The sequence below is a fragment of the Mastigoproctus giganteus genome, chromosome 9 (genome assembly GCF_048544385.1).
Source record: "Mastigoproctus giganteus isolate SK-2022 chromosome 9, ASM4854438v1, whole genome shotgun sequence".
Lineage (NCBI taxonomy): Eukaryota > Metazoa > Arthropoda > Arachnida > Uropygi > Thelyphonidae > Mastigoproctus > Mastigoproctus giganteus.
In genome coordinates, this window is record NC_143583.1 from 169,897,289 (window position 1) to 169,923,244 (window position 25,956).

The 25,956-nt window shown below is 37.0% G+C and overlaps 1 protein-coding gene across 3 annotated transcripts in view; it reads right to left on the bottom strand.

Annotated features, from left to right (window-relative positions):
* S1P (membrane-bound transcription factor site-1 protease) overlaps positions 1–25,956 on the bottom strand; it is a 680,544-nt gene that overhangs the window by 284,069 nt on the left and 370,519 nt on the right. For all 3 annotated transcript variants that reach the window (XM_090381734.1, XM_090381736.1, XM_090381735.1), the window contains exon 17: positions 10,283–10,359. In XM_090381734.1, the coding sequence (XP_090237860.1) occupies positions 10,283–10,359 (77 nt within the window). The remainder of the gene's footprint in view (positions 1–10,282; positions 10,360–25,956) is intronic.

The following is a 25,956-nucleotide window of genomic DNA, read 5'->3' on the forward strand; positions in this document are numbered from 1 at the left end:
AGTGCAAAGAAGGGATTGAAATAAATTATCAACTTGATATTGATGGTTTAACTGTTGATGATCCTGCTTGAATTATTGACAATTATGAGCTGATGATCAATACTTTGTATTCCAAATGTGGTCATTATTATAAAGTGGGATTATGACCTTTCCTGGCTGCCTATTAAACTTGATATCTGCCTGTATCATAACTCCCAGATCTCTTTTTCCCTCTACTGTTTTTAATTCAACTCCATGAAGTGTATAATTTATTTTGGGGTTGCTCTTTCCCAGATGCATTTTGCTGCATTAAAACTTAGCTGCCACTTCTCTGACCCTCTCTGAAGTGTATTGAAGTCATCCTGAAGAGCGTTGCTTGGCACTCATCATTAATGACCTGACCAATCTTCACGTCATCTGCAAATTTTGACATCATGCATTCTATCTCTTCATCGATGCCTTTCCCCCCCCAATTTTCAATAATATATTAGTCAATAATATAGCAATAATATTTTTTCAATAATATAGTAGCGCTGATCCCTGTAATCCTCACAGAACAGTAGTGACTACCAGTAAGACAAAATGTTAACCCATATAGCCAGATTTGTCCGGTGGGCAACGTGCTTGCCTAAGAAATAAGTGCTGTCTCCAGCATGGGTATTGCAATAATCCAATATTTTTTTAATATAGATGCAATAATATAATATGATTTTACCAACTGAATAAGCTTAGAAGCTGAATACACACTTCTCTCCTATTAAGTATGAACTACTATTGAAAGTCTTGCAAAATGGATAATTATATATTCTAGTAAATATGCAAAATTGAAAGAAATTCTGTTTGGCAATTCAGCACCTGCTGTTCTTTTTTTTTAAATTCTGCCTAGACTATTTTCTTTCTTCAAAAAAAAAAAATATATATATATATATTTTTGAAGTTGTATTGTACCTTTTTCATTCAGGAGTTTACATGTAAAAATAATGTTATATAATATTTAAAATAATTTTTTATGCATATACCATCAGGTCTCAGTATTAATGCCTGCAGATAATGTATCTCTATCAATCTAAAACTATCAAACTCTATCAGTATAAACTGAATACCCTCCCTGATGTAAAAGCAGGCACAGTAAAGGGTCTAACTTTGAGAAAACTCAATGTACTGTAGCAGCTCTGTTTAGTCTTTGTCAAAATCAGTAAATACAATGCCGCTACATGCTATTTCAACTTCAGTGGCTTTTGGTTGTTATACTACCTATATTAGTTTTACTGGTTTGTGTTTTGTTTTCGGCACTATTCACATTACAATGACAAAGAAAGTTTAATTTGCAGTTTGTTGAGCAATTTAATTTAAAGAAAAAAAAACCTTTTTGAGTGAAGTGGACTGAATTTATTAAACATGTTATCCTTTTTGGGATGTTGTTCAAAATATGCTACTATGAATACAGTTAGTTCTCAACTTACATGGTTAATTTGTTCCACAGGTTTCCTTGACTTGCATGGTTTTTCAACCATGTAAGTCAAGCAGTGCTTAAATTCAGAGTCCTTTCTGAATCCAAAGATGCTCTCATAATTATGGCTAAGTGTTTTTTTCCTCCTTTTGCTGCTTCATTTAATATAATTGGATAGATTCCAAAAATTACAATCCACAGAAATTCAAGTCTAACGTCAACAAGTATCTTCTTTCATCTTTTCAGCCTTCAACCCATGCTCAGTACTAAGCATTATAGGTTCTAATACTTTTCATTCTTGGGGTTCTAATAACAAAAAATAAATAAATAAAATAAATAAATAAAAGATCTCATCCACTGCAGGTGCCTTTTTTTGTTTAACTTCAACAATTTTCTTTTCCTTTCCTCTTAGGTATAACAAAATCATATAGCTCCAGATGATAAACTTCTGGCATCCCCTTCCCTAAAGTATCCCTCATGTGTGAATGTAGATGCAAAATATCTGTTCAGTTTCTCAGAAATCTGAGAAATAATCATCAATAGCCTAATTTTTTGAATTAAGCTATGTGCCTAATTCAAAAAATTCAGCCCAGTGGATGCCAGATTTTTTTAGATTTTACTGTGTATATACTTTCACACAGAATTGTGTACTTCACAGCACAGAACTTTACTGTATATATTGTATCAAATTCTTCAGTATATCAGTGGTATTTTAATACTGTTAACCTAAATTATATTTACATGTAAGCCGATTGGAGAAGTTACAGTTTGTGTCCTGAATAAAAAAAATAATAATAATAAAAAACAAAAAAAGGAGATATATTTTTCATATTGAGTAGTATTTTGGTGAAAAGAATTTTCCTGCATATATTAACAAGCTCTTCAGTGAGTCTACTGTTGATAGTTCTTCGATACAGTTTTTTTAAACTTATTTTTATAATGGCAACATAACTTTTCCAGACAACCAATCTAACTTTATCTCTGTTTCAAATTCTACTGATAGCCTTAAATCAAACTTTATAACTATATCTGTGCTTCATACTACATTTATAGCTTTAACTTCATCACCGTATGAAGTCACCCAAATTTTTAGTTATTCTCTGGCAGACCAAATACATAAGAGTGCTACTTTACAACATATTACACTATTTTATTCTGTTCCAGGAGAATATAATCATTCTGATAATTCATACTGATTCAAAGAGGCTCAGATTTGTAACCCATCAGAGATTGGAGGAATTTAATAGGCCTTTTCAATCAGAGCTGTAGTTAGCCAATCTCAGATATAAGGAGTCAGGTTTTTGCTATGAGTTATCCTGGGTTTCTCAGCCCAGGATAACTCATAGCTGCATGTATATCACTTTACAGACATAATACACTGGCACGATATGGCTTAAAATGCTCATGTACTACAACACTAACAAAAACAACTATTCTACTCCATTAAGCTTACTAAGATTATGTATTTGCCATCATCTTATCACTTAACACTTAACATTTCACTATAAATCAAATCATATATACAGGGTGTCTATAAATTATTCACATGACTATGAAGATTAAAATTTTATTGTAATAGGTATCAAATTAATAGCATAGCTTAAGTTGCGGTGCTCACCTTTTTATATAATCTGCAATTGACATGTTGAGATAGGATAAAATGGTAGTTGAGTTAAAAAATTGGAATTAATATGGATACGTTTAAATTTTGAAAACAGAGTTTAAAATATGCTCAAGGAAATAGAAGTGCACGTCTTCATCCTTGGTTGTCATGAATTAAAAGTTGAAATGATAAAGCTAGGAAAGTTAAACTGAGGAGGCCAAGAGTTGTAACGAATTGGCTTTCGTTGTTAACGACTTCAGTTGGCGATAGTGGGAGGGAGTGAACGCGTGTATTTAAAAGACTCTATGTTCCTGTGATGCCCTTTGATACATGTGGTAATCTCAGGTGCATGAGATTCCAAGCCGGTGAGAGGTTATAGGGTAGTTTGGCATTTAATACATTAAATTTAGAATGATGACGAAACCACTCTATGATAAGGGCTTCGTACTGAAAAATTTTAAAACTAGATTTTAATTTAATGATAGGGATGGCTGAATCAACTAAGAGGATGTGGTTGTGGGCTTTTACATGTAACGTGAGTTCTGTATTTGATTGTATTTGATTGAGTTCTGTATTTGGAACCGGAAATATTTAGCATCTAATAAAAATGATGTAAGTTCTAATATGCTATTGATTGAGAGAGAGAGAGGTGCGGTTGGTTAAGGTGCTATCATCCATTAGGAAATTACGCAAAGCTTGTAGTGTAGATGACAGGTGTACATGGATGATGCACCTTAACCAACTGCACCTCTCTCTCTCTCTCTCTCTCTCAATCAATAGTATATTAGAACTTACATCATTTCTATTAGATGCTAAATATTTCCGGTTCCACAATCAGATATACCAACAAATATAGGATTTACCTATGAGATTGGGAATCTCAGCCCAACCCCCCCATCCAAAATATACCTAGCCTCCATAGAAAATCAAATTTTACAACCTCTCCCTCCAGAGATTAAATTATATACCCGATACGCAGATGACATCCTTATCATAGGAGACAAAACCATAATTGATAACTTTTTTATTAAATATAATTCAATGCATGACAGATTAAAATTTACCCTCAATTTGAAGAAAATGGACAGATTAATTTCCTTAATCTCACCATATATAAAACAGATACTAAACTCGGAATTAGAATTTACAGAAAAAATACCCATATCGGAAAATATTTACATTTCGAGTCGCTCCATCCACTTAGTACAAAAAAAGCTGTCCTCTATAATCAAATTTATAATGCCATCAAATACAGTTCTACACAAGAAGACCTATCCAACGAACTCCAATACCTTACAGAAAAATTCATATCCAGAAAATATCTGCTTCAGTTAATCCAACAAATTATCACCACTCCAAAATAATATCAACAAACCATCCAAACACATTACACGCAATAACACACATGTTGATATTTCTTACCACAGTGATCTTGCTAGACAGTTCCGTCGATTATTTACAGGTACAGACATCACTCTCATAATTTCAACATATACTGGGATCAATGTTTAATTCAGATAAAGACACATAAATATTAAATCAGCAACACGAACAATATCGTTTATCTAATTAAATGTCAACAAAACTGTTGCTACATTGGTAGTACAACCTCTAAATATGGCTCCACAAAAACATCAAACACACGCGCATATTACCACTACAATAGCTTTAGAACAGAACTCACGTTACATGTGCAAGCCCACAACTGCACCCCCTTAGTTGATTCAGCCATCCCTATCATTAAATTAAAATCTAGTTTTAAAATTTTTCAGTACGAAGCTCTTATCGTAGAGTGGTTTCGTCATCATTCTAAATTTAATGTATTAAATGCCAAAATACCCTATAACCTCTCACCGGCTTGGAATCTCATGCACCTGAGATTACCACATGTATCAAAGAGCATCATGGGAACACAGTCTTTTAAATACATGCGTTCACTCCCTCCCACTATCGCCAACTGAAGACGTTAACAACGAAAGCCAATTCGTTACAACTCTCGGCCTCCTCAGTTTAACTTTCCTAGCTTTATCATTTCAACTTTTAATTCATGACAACCAAGGATGAAGACGTGCACTTCTATTTCCTTGAGCATATTTTAAACTCCGTTTCCAAAATTTAAACATATCCATATTAATTCCAATTTTTAAACTCAACTACCATTTTATCCTATCTCAACATGTCAAATGCAGATTATATAAAAAGGTGAGTACCGCAACTTAAGCTATGCTATTAATTTGAGTCAATTAAATCGGTACTTTAAGACATAAATTCTACAATTTATCTAATTGTAATAGGTATCTTAAAACAGTTTGCTGCAGTTATCAAAACAACTCAATGAATTTTTTCTTAAGTGGTTGGCAGCTGTAACCCCAACAAGCACTGCAACAGTAGAGCATTAAAATGGAAATAGTGCAGAATACAGTAACATGCATGTTGTGGCTGTGGGACAACAAATTTCCAGTGACCGTAAAGAGATGTTTTCAGTATGAATTCCAGAAAGATCCACCTAGGGAACCAATTAAGGATGCAATGGGTGAAACAATTTCAAGGCACTGACAGTGTGCTCCACCTGAAAGAGAGCAGGAAGGCCAACTGTATCTGCAGATAAAGTTTTGGAAATGCAGGAAGTGTTTATCTGAAATCCTGCAAAACCTATCTACCAGGTAAACCTAACAGTTGCAAGTACTGTAAGCAACATTGCATGGATTGGTTTGCAAGAAACTTAAATGTACAGGGTGCAAATTGCCACAGGAATTAGCCCTCACAACAAACTTAAACAAGAGGAATTCGCTGTTCACATTCTTAACCACATAGATAAAGGTAGCACTTTCTGCAAAATGTTTTCAGTGATGAAGTGACATTTTATCTGTCTGGTAAAGTTAAAAGCCATGAATGTTACATGAGCAGATCTGAAACTCTTCATTCAGTTTGTGAGCACAAACCGAGTGGAATTTTCACATGAAAATGAGGAAGCTCTGGTGCACATTGTCCTTCAGCCAGATTTTAGGTCATGTTTCTTCCCTGAAAATGCTATTCTGGGTTATACCTAGATATGCTTAAATTGAATGCTGTACCTCAGCTTGAAGATATGCAGCCACATGGGGGGAGCAACTTTATCAGGAGCCATTAAGTGGAACTTTATTTACTGCTTACAAATTATTGTTTTCCATAACTTTTGATTTAAAATTAATATTGTAATAGTTACTTGTGATTCTCAAATTAATTTGGAACCTGCGTACAGGTCTGGAGGCCTCATTTTAGGAAGGATGTAGATTTACTTGAGCGTGTACAGAGAAGGGCAACAAGATTGGTGAGGGGAATGAAGGGATCCTCTTACCAAGAGAGGCTTAAGTTCTGCAAATTGCAGTGCCTGGAGACTAGGCACCTGCGCGGTGATCTGATTGAGGTATATAAGGCCTTGAATGGGTTGAGCATGCTGAATTCTGATGGGATCCTTCCACTTGTTCAGATTACGAACCTAAGGGGGCATAAATTCAAATTAAGAAAAGACAGATGTAGAATAGATGTGCGGAAATTTGCCTTTAGCCAGTGGGTGGTTAATTGCTGGAACAAACTTCCATCTGTCGTTGTGGAAGTTGATAGATTGAATAAATTTAAGGAGGAACTGGACAGGCATTTGGAGGGAATGGTGTGATTTTTTTTTTTTTTTTTTGGCTAATGCTGCATAAGCTCAACTGTTGATGATCCTGAGCAGGATCATCAACAGTTGAACCATCGATATCAAGTGGACCAATCTGATTCATCCCCTTCCTTCTAGAGTTTACATAAGTAAAGAACTCCTTGCTGTTTTTCTTTGCATCCCTTGCCAGAGATTTTTCGTAGTCTGCCTTTGCCTGCCTAATCTCCTTTGTGACTTGGTTACAGACCAACTTATATCTATCATAGGCTTCTTTGTCACATGTTAATTTATATGTATCCCATGCATTTTTCTTCTCTGCCATATGTCTCATTAGTTTATATGACATCCATTTAGGCCTGAACCTTGAACAATATTTCTTAGCTGGTATGTAAAGCCTAGTAGCTTCCAAGATAAGTTCTTTGAATGCTTCCCATTTTGAGTTTGCTGTTGGTAACATCATCAGTTGGTCCCACTGTATAGAATTTAAATACTGTCTCAGACCATAGTAGTCGCCTTTACGAAAGCAATAATCCTTCCCTTTACCCCTGATGGTAGTTACTTCCTTGAGTAAATCCCACTTCAGCACACTGTGATCACTGCCACCTAGTGGTTCCTGTATCTGCAGATTCTTAATGCATGAAGAATCACTACTGATAATCAAATCAAGAGTATTGCTCCCTCTAGTTGCCTCCCGAACATGCTGATTTAGAAAACAATCATCCAATAAATCCACAAAACTTTGCTAGTGTGTGAGTGACCAACCCACAAATTCCAGTCTTATAATGGGGGATTTTAATTTCCTCAAATCTGGGAAATTAAAATCCCCATTATAAGACTCGTAATCTGTGGGTGGAGTTGTCGCCTGATTTCATTACACTCCTTGCATCGCGCGCATACAAAGACATCCCCCATTGCGGTATCATGTCCCGTACCTGACTGCTCCATGAACACCAAGCAAATAGTGCATTTTAAAAGGCTGTGATTCAGAGGGCAACTTCCCCCCCCTCAGATCTCCCCTGAGCCACAGCACTCCCATTAGCTTGAGCCTTTTGCTTTGCTGCTCTGGTCTGAGTCATGATTTTGATTTAATTTCAATAAAATTTCAATTTCAGTACAAAATTAAAACCCTAAACTTGTATCCCAACACAGTTATAACGCTATATTTATGTTTCGATATCAAGTGTTATCTACAAAATCCCTTTATATAACTTCCGTATCAAGTTAAGTATTAATTATTTATTTTTGCTAATTATTTATGTTACGTAATCTAAGTTGTTATATGTATATAGTTAAAAGTACAATTTAATTGACAATGAAGTTCAACAAGATTAATAGATTTACTGATTAACTGTCAATATTATATTATGTACTATACTATTATACTAGCACTACAGGATTATCTAGACAAGATTGCAGTAATAATTCAGACCATACACAGCATGGGTTTGTTAAGGGGAAGCCTTGCCTGACCAATTTTATTGGATAATATGATGTGGTCACAAAGGAACTGGATGCAAAAAAATAATTTTGATATCATATACTTGGATTTCAGGAAAGCTTTTGATACTGTTGCACATGGAAGACTACTGTACAATCTGGAGCAGTATGGGATTGAGGGCAAATTGCTACAATGGATAAAAGGATGGTTGAGTGGGAGAAGACAGAGGGTGGTAATTAATGAAAAATGCTCTTTGTAGACTAATTTTATTAGTGGAATCCCACAGGGTTCAGTGTTGGGCCCATTGTTGTTTAATATAATTATCAATGAAATTGATGAAGGTATATCAGGCTTACTGTCAAAGTTTGCAGATAATACAAAAGCAGGGTTGTTAATGATAGTAATCACAATATGCTACTGCAACTTTTCTAGAAAAGTTGAGCAGATGGGCTGAGAAGTAACAAGTGAAGTTTAACATTGACAAATGCAAAGTACTGCACATGGGTAGCAGTAACCCCAGAAAAATGTACCAACTGTGCGGTACTGCACAAATGGTAGTAGAGAATGAAAAATACCTCGGGGTAATTTTGTGTCAGATATGAAATTTTCTGAGCAGTGCAGACAGGCTGCCAGAGCAGGTCATGTGGTCTTGTCAACGACATACAGGAATTTTGCTATTAGGAAAAAGGAGGTGATTATCACTTTTTATAAAGCAATGGTCAGCCAACACCTTAAGTACTGCATACAGGTCCGGAGATCTCATTTTAGGAAGGATATAGAGTTGCTAGCACAAGTACAGAGAAAGGCAACAAAATTGGAGAGTGGAAGAAAGGGGTGCTCTTACCAAAAAAGGCTTAAGTGCTGCAAATTTCAGCATTTGGAGACTACGCACCTGATCTAGTTGAAGTGTATAAGGCCTTGAATGGTTTCGGCAGGCTCAATGCTGATGGGATTTTTCCTCTTGCTCAGATTAGAAACCTGAGGGGGTATAAACTCAAACAGAGGAAAGACAATTGTAGAACAGATGTATAGATGTTTGCCTTTAGCCAATGGGTAGTTGATTGCTGGTACAGACTTCCATCTGTCGTAGTGGAGGCCAACAACTTAAATAAGTTCAAGGCAGAACTAGACAAACATTGGGAGTGAATGTGGATGAAATGGGAAGTGTTTTGTGTTTTTTTTTTTTTGGCCAATACTGCCTAAGCTTGCACTCTTGCACCATAGGAAGCAGTAGCCATTATCAATCCAATGCAGAATGGAATCTTCCTCAACAATTCATGTTGAAGAATATGGACCATAATCTGCCACATTGGTCCAGTGCAGATTGGCAGATTAACTGTATTTAGCAGTCAGGGAACCACAGTCTACTCAAAAAGTGTGTGCTACAGCACTCCCGGTCCTGACCATGGCTTCAGAGGTCATTCTTGAATCGCATGTCTCTGCTCATGCTAATGCAAATTTCACAGCCCTCACTCTCTCTCCTCACAAAAATCAGCATAAATGAAAGCATGTTTTTGCATTAACTGACAAGAAAAATGTGGACTGCTACCAAATTTTCAATGTATATTCTGTTGTCTCCTGTAATGGTTCTAAGTTCAATTCAAGTTTCACAGCATTCCTCACCCAGTTTCCCACACAGAATATTACTATAAATTTGGAACCGGAGCTCTGATCCATTACAAAATCTCAATGCTTATTTAGAAATATTAGGAATCTTTGTAACAAATTTTCATGTCAATGGATTGGCATATATTATTTTGTTATATATTATGAATTATTACAATTTGCTAATGCACCTGAAACGTAACACACTGTATACAGTAACTAACTTCTTTGTTACAATTGGTAGTACAACTAGTGCCAGGTAAAAAGAAATATCAATTTGTATATTAAAATAATCATGGTTCATTATTAACTTCATGGTTCATTGAACTGAAACTTAGTTTTTATAAAAATATATATGGCAAAAATCCCAAGTCAGTCACACCAAAACTTCATATGCTGAATATTCACATATTAGACATTCCTCTGCAATCAAAAAATAAAAATATTTTACACAAAGAACAAAATTATATATAGGAATAATATAACACAAAGTACAAATTTTAATATGCAGACAAGAAACTAACTTTTTGAATACAAGCACAAGTAAAGTAAATAAGTAATACTCACTTGCGAGGGGGGGTAGGAATGATTTTCACCCTTAGTGGCAGTTTAACAGCTGATTTACGAGGTTCTGTTTCTCCTTCCTGAAATATTTAATAAAATAAATAATGTAAGATAATGTCTTATATTTTGTAACCCTCCCCTCTTCCCCATTTTGTAATATCCAATATAGATGAATCTTATTCTTTTAACCTGGCAGTGGTCGCACCCAAGTTGTGGCAAACACAGTAGCATTCACCTGACAGGTGCAGATTTCCTTTTTAATTTCTGGAAAAAGTTTTAGATTCTTCTGAATTCTGCTTGAAGAGCACCAATATTTTATCTTTTCTTAATGGAGGCATTTATCTTTATGTGGTTTTTTAATTTTTATTAAAAACTTAAATATTTAAAAAATGAACTGTTTTTTACAACATTTATTTTGTAAGTAAAACAAAAAAAAAAAATATTGTCCTGAAAATTTAAAATTAAAAAAAAAAAAAAACATTTTAGGCATAAAATACATGCAAGAATCTATTTGCCTCTTCAATTTTCCACTTTAAGTCTGACTGCCACACAAAATTTTAAGCTTGTGCCTACATACATGTTTCTGTTTAATTATGTGTACAAATACTTTCAAATAAATTTTGTGTGTGTGTGTGTGTGTGTGTGTGTGTGTGTGTGTGTGTGTGTGTGTGTGTGTGTGTGTGTGTGTGTGTGTGTGTGTGTGTGTTCGCGTGTGTGCATTTGTATAGGTGTACGCGCCCTATATGTAATATTTCAAAATCAAGATACGTTTAAGGAAAATACATATAAAAATTTTGAAATATTAAATATAGGGCAAATAAAGCCAGTTAATCCACCAATGAAAACTAAATTTATACTGCCGCCCACTTGTTAATCCAAGGCCAAAACAATGTGAAATATCGCAAAAGAGACATAAACCTACCACTAAAGAAAATAGACTAAGACAAACCACAAGGAACAAATAAAAACCAACCGTTACATCCATTCTCATCATAGGGCTACTGGACACAACAGCTGTGAATATTACTACACTTTGCACGCAATGCAAATTACAGCAACTGGCAGAAACTCAAACTCTCACACACCAGAGTAATAAAATACATCACAGAGACTCAAATGCCGCAACAGAAATAAAAGTAAAGATTAAACACTCAGTGCAAAATTAAAGAAATGAAGTGGATCATCAGAAATATAAACCAATAATAGAGGGCAGTATGAGCAGCACAAAGCAAAGCAACCACACACACACACACACACACACACTATATATACATGGGGGGGCGCAGAAAAATAAAACAATTTCTTTAGTGGTAGGTTCATTGTCTCTTTCGCGATATTTCATATTGTTTTGGCCTCGGAATTAACAAGTGGGTGCCAGTCTAAATTTAGATTTAGCATACATCGGCATATTAATTTGTTTTATATGCCATATATTTAATATTTAAATATTTTTATATTTATTTTCCTAACATATGTCTTGATTTTCCTCTTCTGTCTGTGTTTTTTATCTGTTTCTTTGCTCTTCTGCTGTTTCTTTGCTCTTCTTCTGCTTTCTTGCTTCTGGGTGCCAGTCTAAATTTAGATTTAGCATACATTGGCATATTAATTTGTTTTATATGCCATATATTTAATATTTAAATATTTTTATACTTATTTTCCTAACATATGTCTTGATTTTCCTCTTCTGTCTGTGTTTTTTATCTATTTCTTTGCTCTTCTGCTTACCCCCCCCCAAGTTATATTTCTTTTATAGTTTACACAATGTGTTGTTGGATATTGCTTTATACTGCCACTTATGTTTGGGGTTTTTATTCTTTTTAATAGCATTAGCATTACTAGAGGCATACGATGCAAGAAAGCAAGGAAAAAAAAAAAACTTTGCCATTTCACATAACCATTTGCTCCAAAAGTTTCTCCAGTTCGTCTTTGAATTTATTTAAGCTATCAACTTCCACAACAACAGGTGGAAGTTTGTTCCTGCAATCCATTGGCTAAAGGCAAACTTCCAAACATCTATTCTACAATTGTCCTTACTCAATTTAAATTTATGCCCTCACAGGTTCATAATCTGAGCAAGAGGAAGAATCTCATAGGCATTGAGCCTGCTCAAACTATTCAAAGCATTATATACCTTACTCAGTTCAGCATGCAGGTACCTAGTCTCCAGATGCTGCAAATTACAGAACTTAAACCTTTCTTAGTAAGAGCACCCCTTTGTTCCCTTCACCAATCTTGTTGCCCTTCGCTGTACTCAATATAGCAACTTGACATCATTCCTAAAATGAAGCCTCCAGAATTGTACGCAGTACACAAAGCATGGCCTGGCCATTACCTTATACAAAGGAATAATCACCTCCTTCTCCCTACTAGAAAAATTCCTGTATATAATTGACAAGACCTGCTCTGGCAGCATGTCTGCATTGCACAGAAAACTTCATATCTAACTGCACAATTACTCCCAGGTCGTTTTCATTTTCTACCACCCTAAGTGTAGTAACACACAGGTGGTCTCTTTCTCTGGGGTTACTTCTACCCACATCCAGTACTTTGCATTTGTCAATGATAAACTTCAGTTGACACCTCTCAGCCCATCTGCTCAACTTTTCTAGATCCTGTTGCAGCTGTTTGTTGTTATTTGGTTTTTTAGGAGCATTAGCAACTAAGGCCATATTGCTCCGGGATATGCGGTGGTCATTCCCTAACCTTTCCGCATCCTCCGTATTTGGTGGTGACTGTTTCGAACCTCGGTCTAATCAAGTAGCGTGTGCTACACACTGCTGCTCCTTCCCACCTGGCTATGGAGGCGCCCCCTGTTGCAGCAACATACTGTCATTAACAACCCTGACAACCTTCATATCGTCTACAAACTTGGATATTAAGCCTGATATACCATCATCAATATCATTGATGAATACAGAAAACAACAATGGACCAAACACTGAACCGTGGGAGACTCAACTAATAACATTAGTCCACGAAGAGCAGTCCATTGATTACCACTATCTGTCTTCTCCCACTCAACCATCCTTTTATCCATTATAGCAACTTGCCCTTAATGCCATACTGCCCCAATTTGTACAGTAGTCTTCCATGTGCAACAGTATCAAAAGCTTTTCTGAAATCCAAGTATACGATATCAAAATTATTTTTTGCATCCAGTTCCTTTGTGACCACATCATAGCATCCAATCAAATTGGACAGAGAAGACTTCCCTTTAACAAACCCATGCTGTGTCTGAATTATTACTGCAGTCTTGTCTAGATGATCCTGAATGGTTCTTGAACCACTGACTCCATTATTTTCCTCAGAACAGAAGTTAAACTAACATGGTCTGTAATTACTCGTGTTGCCCTTTGCTGTCCCTTTGTGAATTGGTCATACATTTGCACATCTACATTCCGTGGGTATCTGTCCCAGAGGTCAAGGATGCCCTTATAAAGAATCAATTTTCTCTTTGTTATGCCTAATTTTTATTATTATTAATTATTATAGGTTATGCAGGATATTGTGGTTATTGCTTTATCCAGCCACTTACATTTGCGATATTCTATTTCTGGGTTCCCCCCCCCCCATATATGTAGTGTGTGTTAGTTGCTTTGCTTTGCCCTGTATAATTGGTTATATTTCTGGTCATACACTTCATTTCTTTATTTTTGTAGTAAGTGTTTAAGCTTTACTGTTATTTCTGTTACTGCAACAGCCCTCTGTGATGCATTTTATTGCTGGCGGATTGACATTTGAATTTCCACCGGTTGCAGTAAATTGTATTACATTCGAAATGCAGTAACATTTACAGCGGTTTTGTCCAGTGGCCCTCTAATGGGAATGGATATAACGGATGGTTTTTATTTGTTCCTTGCGGTTTTTCTTTAGGTTTATTATGTTTCTTATGGGGTAGTTCACATTGTTTTGGTCTCGACATTAACAAGTGGGCACCAGTCTAAAATTTAGTATTCACCGGCATATTAATTGGCTTTATTTGTTGTATATTTAATATTTAAAAATTTTTATATATTTTTTTTCTACTGCATATCTTGATTTTTCCTCTTCTGTCTGTGGTATTTAAATCTTTATTCACTCTTCCACTTTTTTTTCCCTCTAACTAATATTTCTTTTATTTATATATATATAGATAGATAAATAGATTAGAGTATGAATTGAAGAATGCTGACCACATCATATGTAGTAACAATGGAAAAAATTAAATAGGTACTTGAAAAATAAAAGTAAAAGTAAAATTAAAATTTTTCTGTTGGGTTGCTTGCTATTTTAATTTAATTAAATTTTATCGTAACTTATACTTTTATTTTTATTTTAGATTTGATTTGGTTTTTTATTCCTTTCCGTTTTGGTCTCTGTTGGGTCGGATATGAAATATACATCATCTTATGTTTTTACCTCTTGCTAGGTATATTTCATATCAGAAACAGAGGCATTCTTCCTGCTGTATTTCCTTTGGTTTTGGCTGTTGACCCTTGATGATGCTATCCGATGATAGCATTAAGTATTATATGTATTATTTTTATTTTATTTTATTTATTATTATTTTTTTAATTTTATTTAATTTTGCTTTTATTTTACAGGTACCTATTTAATTTTTCCCATTATTACTATATCTGACGTGGTCAGCATTTCTCCATTCATACTCTAATCTACTTATCTATATTCTATTATGGTTGAATGTATTTCTGCTATTACTGGCAGTGCCCCATTGTCCATAAACCATCCCAATTTTTTAAATTATCATTCTTTTCAAGCCATTACCATTCATTACAACCATTTGTTATTAATACATTACATATATACACACTTGTGTTCAAAGAATGTGCATCACCTAGGAATATCATATTTCTAACCCTTTTTTGAGATGGTATGTTACATTAATGACTAGCATCACAAATAAAAATATAAACAAAAGATATTTATTAATAGTTAAGGCAAAGCTAAGTAATATTTGGCATGTGCTCTCAAACTATTCCAAAATGAGCATTTGCAACCTTTATACAACAATTTTGGTAAACATGACAATTATGACTGAAATGTTATCAGAAGCTCTCAATTTGCTTCAGTTTATCATTTTAAATGGAAAATAAAATGAAAAGTTCACCAGACGCAAACTAATATTTAGTTGAACTGCTTCCGGCCCTGATGACAGCAGCACACCATCGAGGCATTGACAAGATCAATTTCTGAAGATAATCAACTGATAGTTCATGGTTCCAAACACGAATTATGGCTTCCTGAAGTTCACGAAGGGTCTTTGGTTTCTTTCTGGCAACAGCAGATTCCACACAATATCAACAGTTCTCTATAGGATTCAGGTCCGGGCTGTTTCCTGGCCAGCTAAGAGTTGTAATATTGACCGTTCTTACAACCATTTTTTCACGTGTAACAAATATAAACACATTACAGTCGAACCTCTAATGCAGAAATAAAGCTAAAGTAACCAAAGAAGTGCCTACTTACACTTTTTGCCCGATGACAAGAAATAGAGTCATCCTGAAAGATGCAGTTACTTGGCAGGTTGAAATGGTCTGAATGGTTGGCAGCAATTTGTCTTCCAATATAGCCAGGTATCCATTGGCATTTACAGAACCTTTTATAAACTGCAGGTGACCTACTCCGTGATACAAAATGCACCCCATATCATTTGGCTGGTAGGGAATTTCACAGTAAACACCAAAGTCTGGATGGTATTCTTCACCAAGTCTGAAATGTTATCAGAAGGGGGAGAAACAATCCACCGTCGGTGAATTGTTTGTCCCCCATCAGAGCCATGCAAGTTGAATTTCTTTTTATCCGAGAAAATTCACTGATTTACACTGCTCAGGGTATCCATTTGACACCAAATTAATCGGGCCCTTTTCATTTTTTGTGTGAGGAGGGGCTTCTCCTTATGACAACAGGCTACAAGTCCATTTTTGTAGAGGTATCTTCTGACTGTTACCGCACTTGCTACCATTCAGTGTATGTTCTTCCCATTCTCTTTTCAGCTCAGAGGAATAAGCTTTATGGTTTTTAAGGCACACGCACTTCAAAACGCACTCCTATTTTGGCGTAGAGACTCGTTTGCATCAGGTTCCTTTTTTTCCTATCAGCAGAACCAGTATTCTTGAGTTTGGAAAGAAATCTACTCACTGTCAACTGATTACAAGACACTCTATAAGCAAAATGACAGGGAGAACATCCTTCCTTGCGTAAAACAACAACAACAGCAATCTTTCTTCGTGGTGTTAACTTCACGTAACTGCCATCCTGACACAAGCAAGGAATGACTGCAACTCTTGCAGAGTGTGCTTATATAGCTTAAAGTAACAGTTGATGCAATATTACATCATTACCTACGCATGTTAATCTTATCTGATGCAATCTGTAAGAAATATTGCCATATACTTACATTATTCGGATGACAATTACAATTTTAAGGGGTGATGCACTTAAGGTGTGTGTGTGTGTGTGTGTGTGTGTGTGTGTGTGTGTGTGTGTGTGTGTGTGTGTGTGTGTGTGTGTGTGTGTGTGTGTGTTCTTGAACACTACTTTTAAGCCTATATTATATTTTTATTACATTTTCAGTTGTGATAATGAGGCAGTTATGCAGAGTTAATGCAACTGTAGGATTAAACAATTAAACATTATACATTCACTGATATATTAGATCAAAGTCCCGACTGATTTTTGTTTTGCGAGTCATAGTGAAAATTTTTATTAGGCCTTAATTATCAGTAATACCTCCAGCCCAAAATAATAAATATTTTCACTAAGATTCTCAAAGCAAAAATCAATTCGGACTTTGACTTTATATATATATATACACATACACACAAGACCTGTCAGAAAAGTAATAAGATTAAATCAATAAAAAATTTTATTTTGAATTTTATGCAGAATAACAATGTTCATCCTTGAAATAAATTCCCTCTGCAGCTACACAATGTCTCAAAGGATTTTCAGTCACTAAAGCAAGATTGCTAGTCTTCATCTGTCAGCTCATTTCTAGTGTTGGTTACAGCCTTTTGAAATATCTCTACTGACTCATAATGATTTTCTTTTAGTTTCTTTTTCAGCTTTGGGAACAAATAGTAATCAGAGATGAAGCTAAGGTGGTTGCGAGAGGATGGGGATGGTGAATTGTTGTGGTGGAGGATCCAATTTTGACTGATATCTGTAGCACACAGAGGATTATTTTCCGTAACTGCTTGAGAATTTCCCTGTAGTAATTCCGGTTCATTGTTTGTCCTTGTGACAGAAACTCTTTATGAATGATGTCTAAATAATCAAAAAAACACATAATCGTCATTTTACTTTTGATTTGGTCACTCAAGATTTCTTCATATGTAGAGATGCTTTGTGTGTGCCACTCCTCACTTTGGCAATTGGCTCATACTGGAAAAACCAGCTTTTGCCACCAGTAATGATCAATCGGCTTGTTAGAAATTGATCTAGACATGGATCGATTTCTAACCTTTCTAGCAAATCCAGACATGTTCATGTGGTTTTGTTGTATTCAACACTCAAAACCCATGGAGCATATCTTCACTGAAAATTTTGTGAAAAGCATCTCTATTTTAATTCAGTTTGTCAGCTATCTGAAAGATAGCCGACGAACCTCAAACTCGACAAATTAATGTTCTCACTCTTTGGACAATGTCACCAGTTCGAGTGGTTGCTAGCCATCCCGCATTTATCTCATCTTCCAATGTTTCACGTCCCTCTAAACATCATGTCAATGGTTTGTTTGTTGTTGTTGTTTTGGTTTTTATGAGCATTAGCAACTAAGGCCATATTGCTCCGGAGATATGCAGTGGTCATTCCCTGACCTTTCCTCATCCTCCGTATTTGGTAGTCATGGGATCGAACCCTGGTCTAATCAAGAAGCGTGTGTACGCACTGCTGCTTCTGCCCACCTGGCTATGGAGACACCTCATGTCGATGGAACATTTGATATAGTGATATGGCATACTCTTCATATGCCATTCTCAGTTATTCATACCCATCGGTTGCACTTTTTTTCAGTTTCACACAAAATTTGACAGAAGTAAGCAAACCATTAGCCATAATTATGAGAGCATCTTTGAATGTAAGGGGTCCCCACAAACCGGAGATGTGCAAATGTATCCCCAATTCACAAAGGGGATCAAAAGGTGACATGAGTAATTACAGACCTGTTAGCTTAACTTCTATTCCAGGAAAAATAATAGAGTCAGTGGTAAAGAAGTAATGCAGAACCATCTGGACAGCATGGGTTTGTTAAGGGGAAATCTTGTCTGACCAATCTTACTGGATACTATGATGTGGTCACAAAGGAACTTACTTACTTAATTACTTACTCCAAGGCACTACACCATCTGTTTTCCTTGGCCATCTGTTTTCCTCCATTCATGTGGCTTGCCCATCTATGTCTTGAGCTCTTTATCACTCCTACTATATACATTTCTCCATACAGTTCCTTCAGCTCTTGATTTATCCTCATTTTCCATTCTTCCCCAACTTTTACAGGGCGAAAGATTTTCCCGAATATCTTCCTTTCACAAAGGACTGGATGCAAAAAATAATTTTAATGTCATATACTTGGATTTCAGAAAGGCTTTTGATACTGTTGCCATAAAAGACTGCTGTACAAATTGAAGAAGTTTGGCATTAACGGCAAGTTGCTGAGATGGATAAAGAGATGGCTCAGCTTAAAGACAGAGAGTGGTAATCAATGGATACTACTCTTTGTGAATTAATGGAGCCCCGCCAGGGTTTGGTGTTGGGTTCATGTGTTTTCTGTATTTATTAAAGATATTCATGATGGTATAACAGGCTTAATGTCTAAGTCTGCAGAAGATACAATAGTTGACAGGATGGTTAGTGACAGTAATCAGAGTGACCTACTGCACCAACATGTAGAAAAATTAGGTCAATGGGCTGAGAAATGGAAGTTGAAGTTTAACACTGACAAATCCAAGTTACTGCATAGGGATAGCAGTATTACCATATTAACATACCAACTGTATTTTTACTACACTCAAATTATTGGAAAATGCAAAAGATCTGGGGACAGTACGATATGAAATTATCTTAACAGCGTAGACAGGCTGTCAGAAAACCATGGAGTTTTGTCAATGATATACAGTAATTTTGCTGAAAGAGACAAGGATGCTGACAGGCAATGGCTGAGCCACATCTTGAGCTGGCTGCATACAAGTCTGGAGGCCTCACTTCAGGAAGAATGTAGAGCTGCTGGAACAAGTACAGAGAATGGAATAAGACTAGCAAAGGAAACAAAGGGGTGCTCTTACCAAGAAAGAACTTCAGTTCTGAAAATTGAAGCATCTGGAGAATAGGCACCTGTAAGGCGATCTCACTGAGGTGTTTAAGACTTTGAATGAATTGAGCAAGCTCAATGCTGATGGGATTCTTTCTCTTGCTCAGACTATACACATGAGGGGGCATAAATGTGAACTAAGGAAGGAACAGTTGCAGAATAGATATGGAGAAGTTTGTCTTTAGCCAGAGAGTGATTGATTGCCAGAACAAACTTCCATATGTTGTTGTGGAAGTTGATAGCTTAAATAAATTCAAACTATTGGAGGGAATGGATAGGTGAAATGAGAAATGCATGATTTTTCCTCCTCTGTATTTTGGCTAGTTGTTCTCTTTCATCATATGCCACTACTAATGCTAATTTTACTTTCAATTTGACAATTTTTTTATTAAAAAAGGTCACGACAATGGGATGCTCTGTCCTTGTTTATTTGTTTGCAAATGCCTGATTACAGTACATTACTGATGATATGAAATTGAAAAATCTACATACACAAGCTTTCAGATTTTATAATACGTGGAAAATACCTTGAATGCCTTGTAAACTTGTAAAACTTTAACATCATCTTTCCTTCACATTTTACCGAAGGGCAGTATTAATTGTTTCATTGTACAAGTATAATGAAATGGTCATATGTTGCAGTAAACAGTGGTGTTATCCCTCATTTAAATTTTGCAATGTAGACATGCACTCCTGCTTACCAATTTATTCACAGAAATTAGAAGTATATTTAAATAAAAAGTTCTGATTTTAAGGTGGTTTCATTTTTTTTATTTTTGAGAAAAGAAAATTTATGTTATGATGGTGACTTCGAAAAGGAATCAAATCAAGTGAAAAAGATGGACTCTCCTTCAAAAATCCAGAAAGTTCACAGCTATGTTTGTGTGAAAGTGCATCTCTGTGGGTGGGGAAATGTGCAAATAAAAATAAAAATCATAAGAAAATGATTAATAATAATAATTATGCAACAAGTAACAACCATCCTGATCATCGTGTCAACCACAGGTATGGTGTCAAAGACCCTACATAACAGCCTAGCAGCAATAGGTCTCCCAGCAAACACCTGTAGGATAGTCAGAGAGTTCCTCGACCAACAGTAACACCAGACATAACAACAACCACCCTGTGTACTTGGTAGCAATACCCGTCACAAGGTGGAAACCCCAATCAGGGAGAAATAATACAAAACAATAATCAAATAATAAGAATTATAATTTACAGTAATATAATTATAATAATTATTATTATTATTATATTACTGTTGGTTCCTCAACCAACAGTAACACAAAACATAACAACAACCACGCGGTGTACTTGGTAGCAATACCAGTCACGAGGTGGAACCCCCAATCAGGAAGAAATAATATAAGAGCAATAATAATAATAATAATAACGTGATGTAGCAGCATTCGCTTGGCTGAAGCGAACGTGGCTCCATCATGCTGGGAAACCGGTATAATAACAGTAATAAATTAGAATAATAATAAGAAATAAATTAATAGTAATAAAAATTAATAAATAAATAAACATCATGAATGAAAGTTGCTCCAAGGGCCACTTTCCAAGAAATTGCTCCAAGAACCCCACTCCGACCTACCCCAAGGTCGGAGTGGGGGCTAAGGCAGACTGTGATGCCATCTGGCATCACTCCTGAGAACTACCACTGGACATAAGCCAAAGCTAAACAGGTCCACCTCCAAAAATGGATGATGTCGCAGAAAAATATTAATCATACTGCATCGATTGTGACACAGGATAAAGTCACTCACTTTCGGGCCTTAGGCAGAGGGTTCGGATCAAAAAATCAGAGACAGTCTCCCAAGGAAGACAGTGCAGCAAGTGTCGCTGTCCCCCGTATGGCCACCACGAGAGAAGGGCAAGACCATCCAGCCCCACCAACTGGAAGTGCTTCCTGTGCAAATGACCACCCAGAAAGGGTTGATTTGATTTGATTTGATTTGGTAGTTGTTGGCGCATTGGCTTCTGTGGCCATATTGCACCTCCCAAGGTTTTTGCAGTACTTTGATCCAAGCCCAAGGCGGGAATCGAACCCGCAACCTTTGGGTTGCCGGGCAGGTACTTTACCCACTCAGCTAGCCCGGTCGGCCCCCAAATGCATGAAGTGGAGCATCGAAATGAATATGTACATTATGCAAGTATACTACAAAATAACGAAGCTGGAGACCAATATGAGAACTTACAGGGCAAGACTACATGCCAAGTGGCTGGAATGATTCCTGGACATTCAGGTCACCGAACAGCAAATAGCATACCAGAGAAGGACCGTTTGTCATGAAAAACCTAATAGCTCCTGCACTCTTGGAAAAAATCAAGCAGGACATGAGTGATCAACTACAAAGGATAAAGAATACGGAACCAGAGGAGGAAGAACATACCACCACCGAACTAGAGGAGGAAGAGCAAGAAGAAATACAATCCCAGCTGCTGAAGTGGAAAGAGAAGAGGTCATGATATCCAGAATAGAGGACAAGTAGAAGAAGGTCCTGACAGAATTCGAAAGAATGGACCCCACAAAGACTGACGGGATACCGAAGCAGAGGCTGAATAGAACCTTTGGGAGAGTCACAGACCACTTCAATCAGCACATAATACCACATTACCTTGACAGCAATGGTGCAACACTGGAGGCCATTCGCACAGCCGTGTATCGTGCTGCGGTAGCAGCCACGAGGGTTAATGGAAGAGAAATTATAGACCAGCAGCAGAAGAACAGAAAACAGAAGGAACCGCCAGCTTGGGAAAGAAGACTTCAGCAGAAGATAGAAGAATTAAGAGTCAAGATAGGCCAATTGACTGAGTACAAATGGGACAATAGGAGTAAGAAATTAATTGGAAAAGTGAAGAGCCAGCATCCACAGAAAACTTGAGACAAAAAATCAGAGAATAGGAGAGTACTTGGACACACTGAAGCAGAACCTCCTTGCACTCAAAAATAGACTACGCCGATACAAAGAGAGCTCCCAGAGGAAAATGAACAACTGAATCTTCGATGAGGACCAAAGAGGCTTCTACAGGAGTCTTGGAGAAGACGGGAAAGGCCCACCCGAGCAGAAGATGATTGAGGAGTTCTGGGGAAATATATGGAGCAGGGAAGTAAGACATAACAGCCAAGCCCCCTGGACAGAATTAGAATGCAAGAAAACCAAAGTTGTTTTGTTTGTTTGTTGTTTGTTATTTGGCTTTTTAGGAGCATTAGCAACTAAGGCCATATTGCTCCAGGATATGCGGTGGTCATTCCCTGACCTTTCCGCATCCTCCGTATTTGGTGGTGACGGGCTCGAACCCCGGTCTAATCAAGAAGCATGTGTTACGCACTGCTGCTCCTTCCCACCTGGCTACAGAGGCGCCTAACCAAGGAAGTACAAGAAATGAGATGGTGGGAGATTTGGGAAGTAGTAAAACAGATGATCAAGAACTCTCACAACTGGCAAACTCCAGGAATAGATAACGTCCACAATTACTGGTATAAGAAGCTCAGTTGCACACACAAGCACCTGGCAGAGCAGTTCACCCGAATGATAAGGCACTCAGAGACAATCCCGAAGTTTCTCACTCAAAGAATCACATATGTGAAGCCTAAAGATGATGATACAAAAAACTCAGCGAAATATAGGCCAATCACCTGCCTCCCAACAATGTACAAGATCCTGACCAGCTGCATAACCAGAAAGATATCAGACCACTTGGAGAACCAGAACATAATGGCCAAACAGCGGAAAGGATGCAAGCGGTTGAGCAAAGGATGCAAGGAGCAATTAACCATAGATGCCGCGGTTATGGAACAAGCCTACAAGAAGTGCCGCAACATGTACACAGCCTATATCGATTACTACAAAGCCGTCGACTACGTGCCTCATAGCTGGCTAATAGAGGTGCTGAACATCTACAAAGTCAATATGATTTTGACAAACTTCCTAGAAGAAACGATAGCGAAATGGAGTACCACCATTAAGGTTCAAAACTTCACAACCAGGTGAATCCCCATCAGGAGAGGAATCTTTCAGGGAGATGCCGTGAGCCGATTGTGGTTCTGTCTAGCACTTAACCCACTATCCACCATGCTCAACAGCAGCAAGTATGGATATAACTTCAAAGAAGGAAGGAAGAACCTGTACACCCTCACCCACACCCACATGATGTACATGGATGATATCAAGCTCTACATGGGAACCTAGAAGAACCTCCAGCAACTACTCCAGATCACCGAAGAATTCAGCAATGATATTAGGATGGAATATGGTCTAGAAAATGCAAGACCCACATCTGCACCAGGGAAAATTAGTCAACCGAAACTACCAGCTGCAGACTGGTACAGAAATCAAAGCCATGGCAGAGGGAGAGGCCTACAAATACTTGGGGATGATGCAGACTCAACAGTTACAGCAAAGGAAATTAAGGCCTGCCTAACCGAAAAATACCATCAGAGACTCAAATGCCTGCTGAAAGCAAAGCTGAATGGAGGGAACACAGTTAAAACCATAAACACCTATGCAGTCTCAGTGCTAACATACTCCTTCGGGGTCATAGATTGGACTAACACCAAGCTGGAGGATATGAGAAAGACAAGGACAGCGATGACCAAGAGCCACCAACACCACCCGAAATCTGAAATAGAAAGACTGACAATTGCCCGGAAAGAAGGAGGAAGGGGCCTGATAGACCTCATTGAGCAACAGAAGACAGTGATAGTTAACCTGGAGGATTATTTACAGAAACACATAGCAGTTTTTTTTTTTTTTGATTTGGTAGTTGTTGGCGCATCGGCTTCTGTGGACATATTGCACCTCCCAAGGTTTTTGCAGTACTTTGATCCAAGCCCGAGGCGGGAATCGAACCCGCGACCTTTGGGTTGCCGGGCAGGTACTTTACCCACTCGGCTAGCCCGGTCGGCTCACATAGCAGTACTCCAGCAGGCAATAAGGAAGATAGACAAGTAGTATACCCCACTCAACCTAAGCGAGGAGTCCCCCCAACCAGGAAGCACAAATGAAGCTAAAAAGGTGGGCAGACACTATAATGATCTCCATCAAGATCACATAGATAAAACTGCTTCCAATGCATGGCTCACGAGCAGGACACACTTTCCCGAGATTGAAGGATTCATGCTCGCCATCCAAGATCAGGTAGTCAACACCAGGAACTATAGAAAATACATCGCCAAGGAGCTGGGAGTGTTCAATGACACATGTCAACGATGCCACCCAGCCTCAGAAATGATCCAACACATCACTGCGGGATGCAAGGTGATCACCCAGACTGAGTACACTCATAGACACGACCAGGTAGCCAGGATAATACGGCAGAAGCTAGAAAGGAAATACCAGTTGATCGAAGAAAGTGTACCATACTACAAGTGCAAACCCCATGCAGTACTAGAGACCCTAACCCACAAGCTGTACTGGGACCGTGCCTTAATAAAGGATAGAACAATCGTGCACAACACACCAGACATAAGTATTTCCAAACATAAGTATTTCCCTTGTGGACAAGAAGGAAAAGGCTACCTGTTAGACTGACATAGCAGTACCCAACATTGGCAACCTGCAGAAAACCCATGGGGGGAAAATCAGGAAGTACACGAACCTAAGACAGAAGATCAAGGAGATGTGGCATATGCAACAGGTAACGCCCATTCAGATCATCGTGTCAACTAGGGCTTGCATAAAACCGAGAAATTTCAAAACCGAGTTTAACCGAAGTTTACTCCTAAAATCGGTTTTAAAATCGATTTTCTCAGACTTAGGGAAAATAATTAAAAGCTTATAACACAGGTATTTATTTTATCTTGGGTAGATTGTATAAATCGTAATCAAATCTTTTAAACAAAATTTATCACCTCTTATAGTAAAAAAAAATTAAATAATTAAAATGCTCCAAAAAAGTAACTAGCTTGAGATTATACAAAATTACAAATTGTATTCAAATCCTTTGAATAAAAACTATCTTCTCGTATAGTAAACAAAAAAATAGTAAGCCCTATAATAATAATAATACAATGTAATAAATAAATAAAAATAATGTGAAAAAAACCAGCTTAAAGTATTTGTAAAATACTTTACAAACAGTAAAGTATTTAAAAATAAATACTTTACTATTTATTGCTCAGCTTTTTTCTGAAAATGAACCTTAAAAAAACAGTATATTAAGCATTTTTCCTGGTAGACTTGACCTTATTTTTGTGTTAAAGAGACCAGTGATCGAAAACACTCTCTCAGATTGGACACTTGTTGGTTTAATGGTCAGCAGTGCTCTATAAACTTTCTCCAGCTTTTCACTTCTACTGCTAGTTGCCTCCAAAATTTTAAATTTTTTGCTGATTTCCAATTCACTCAGATATTTTGAAGGCTCT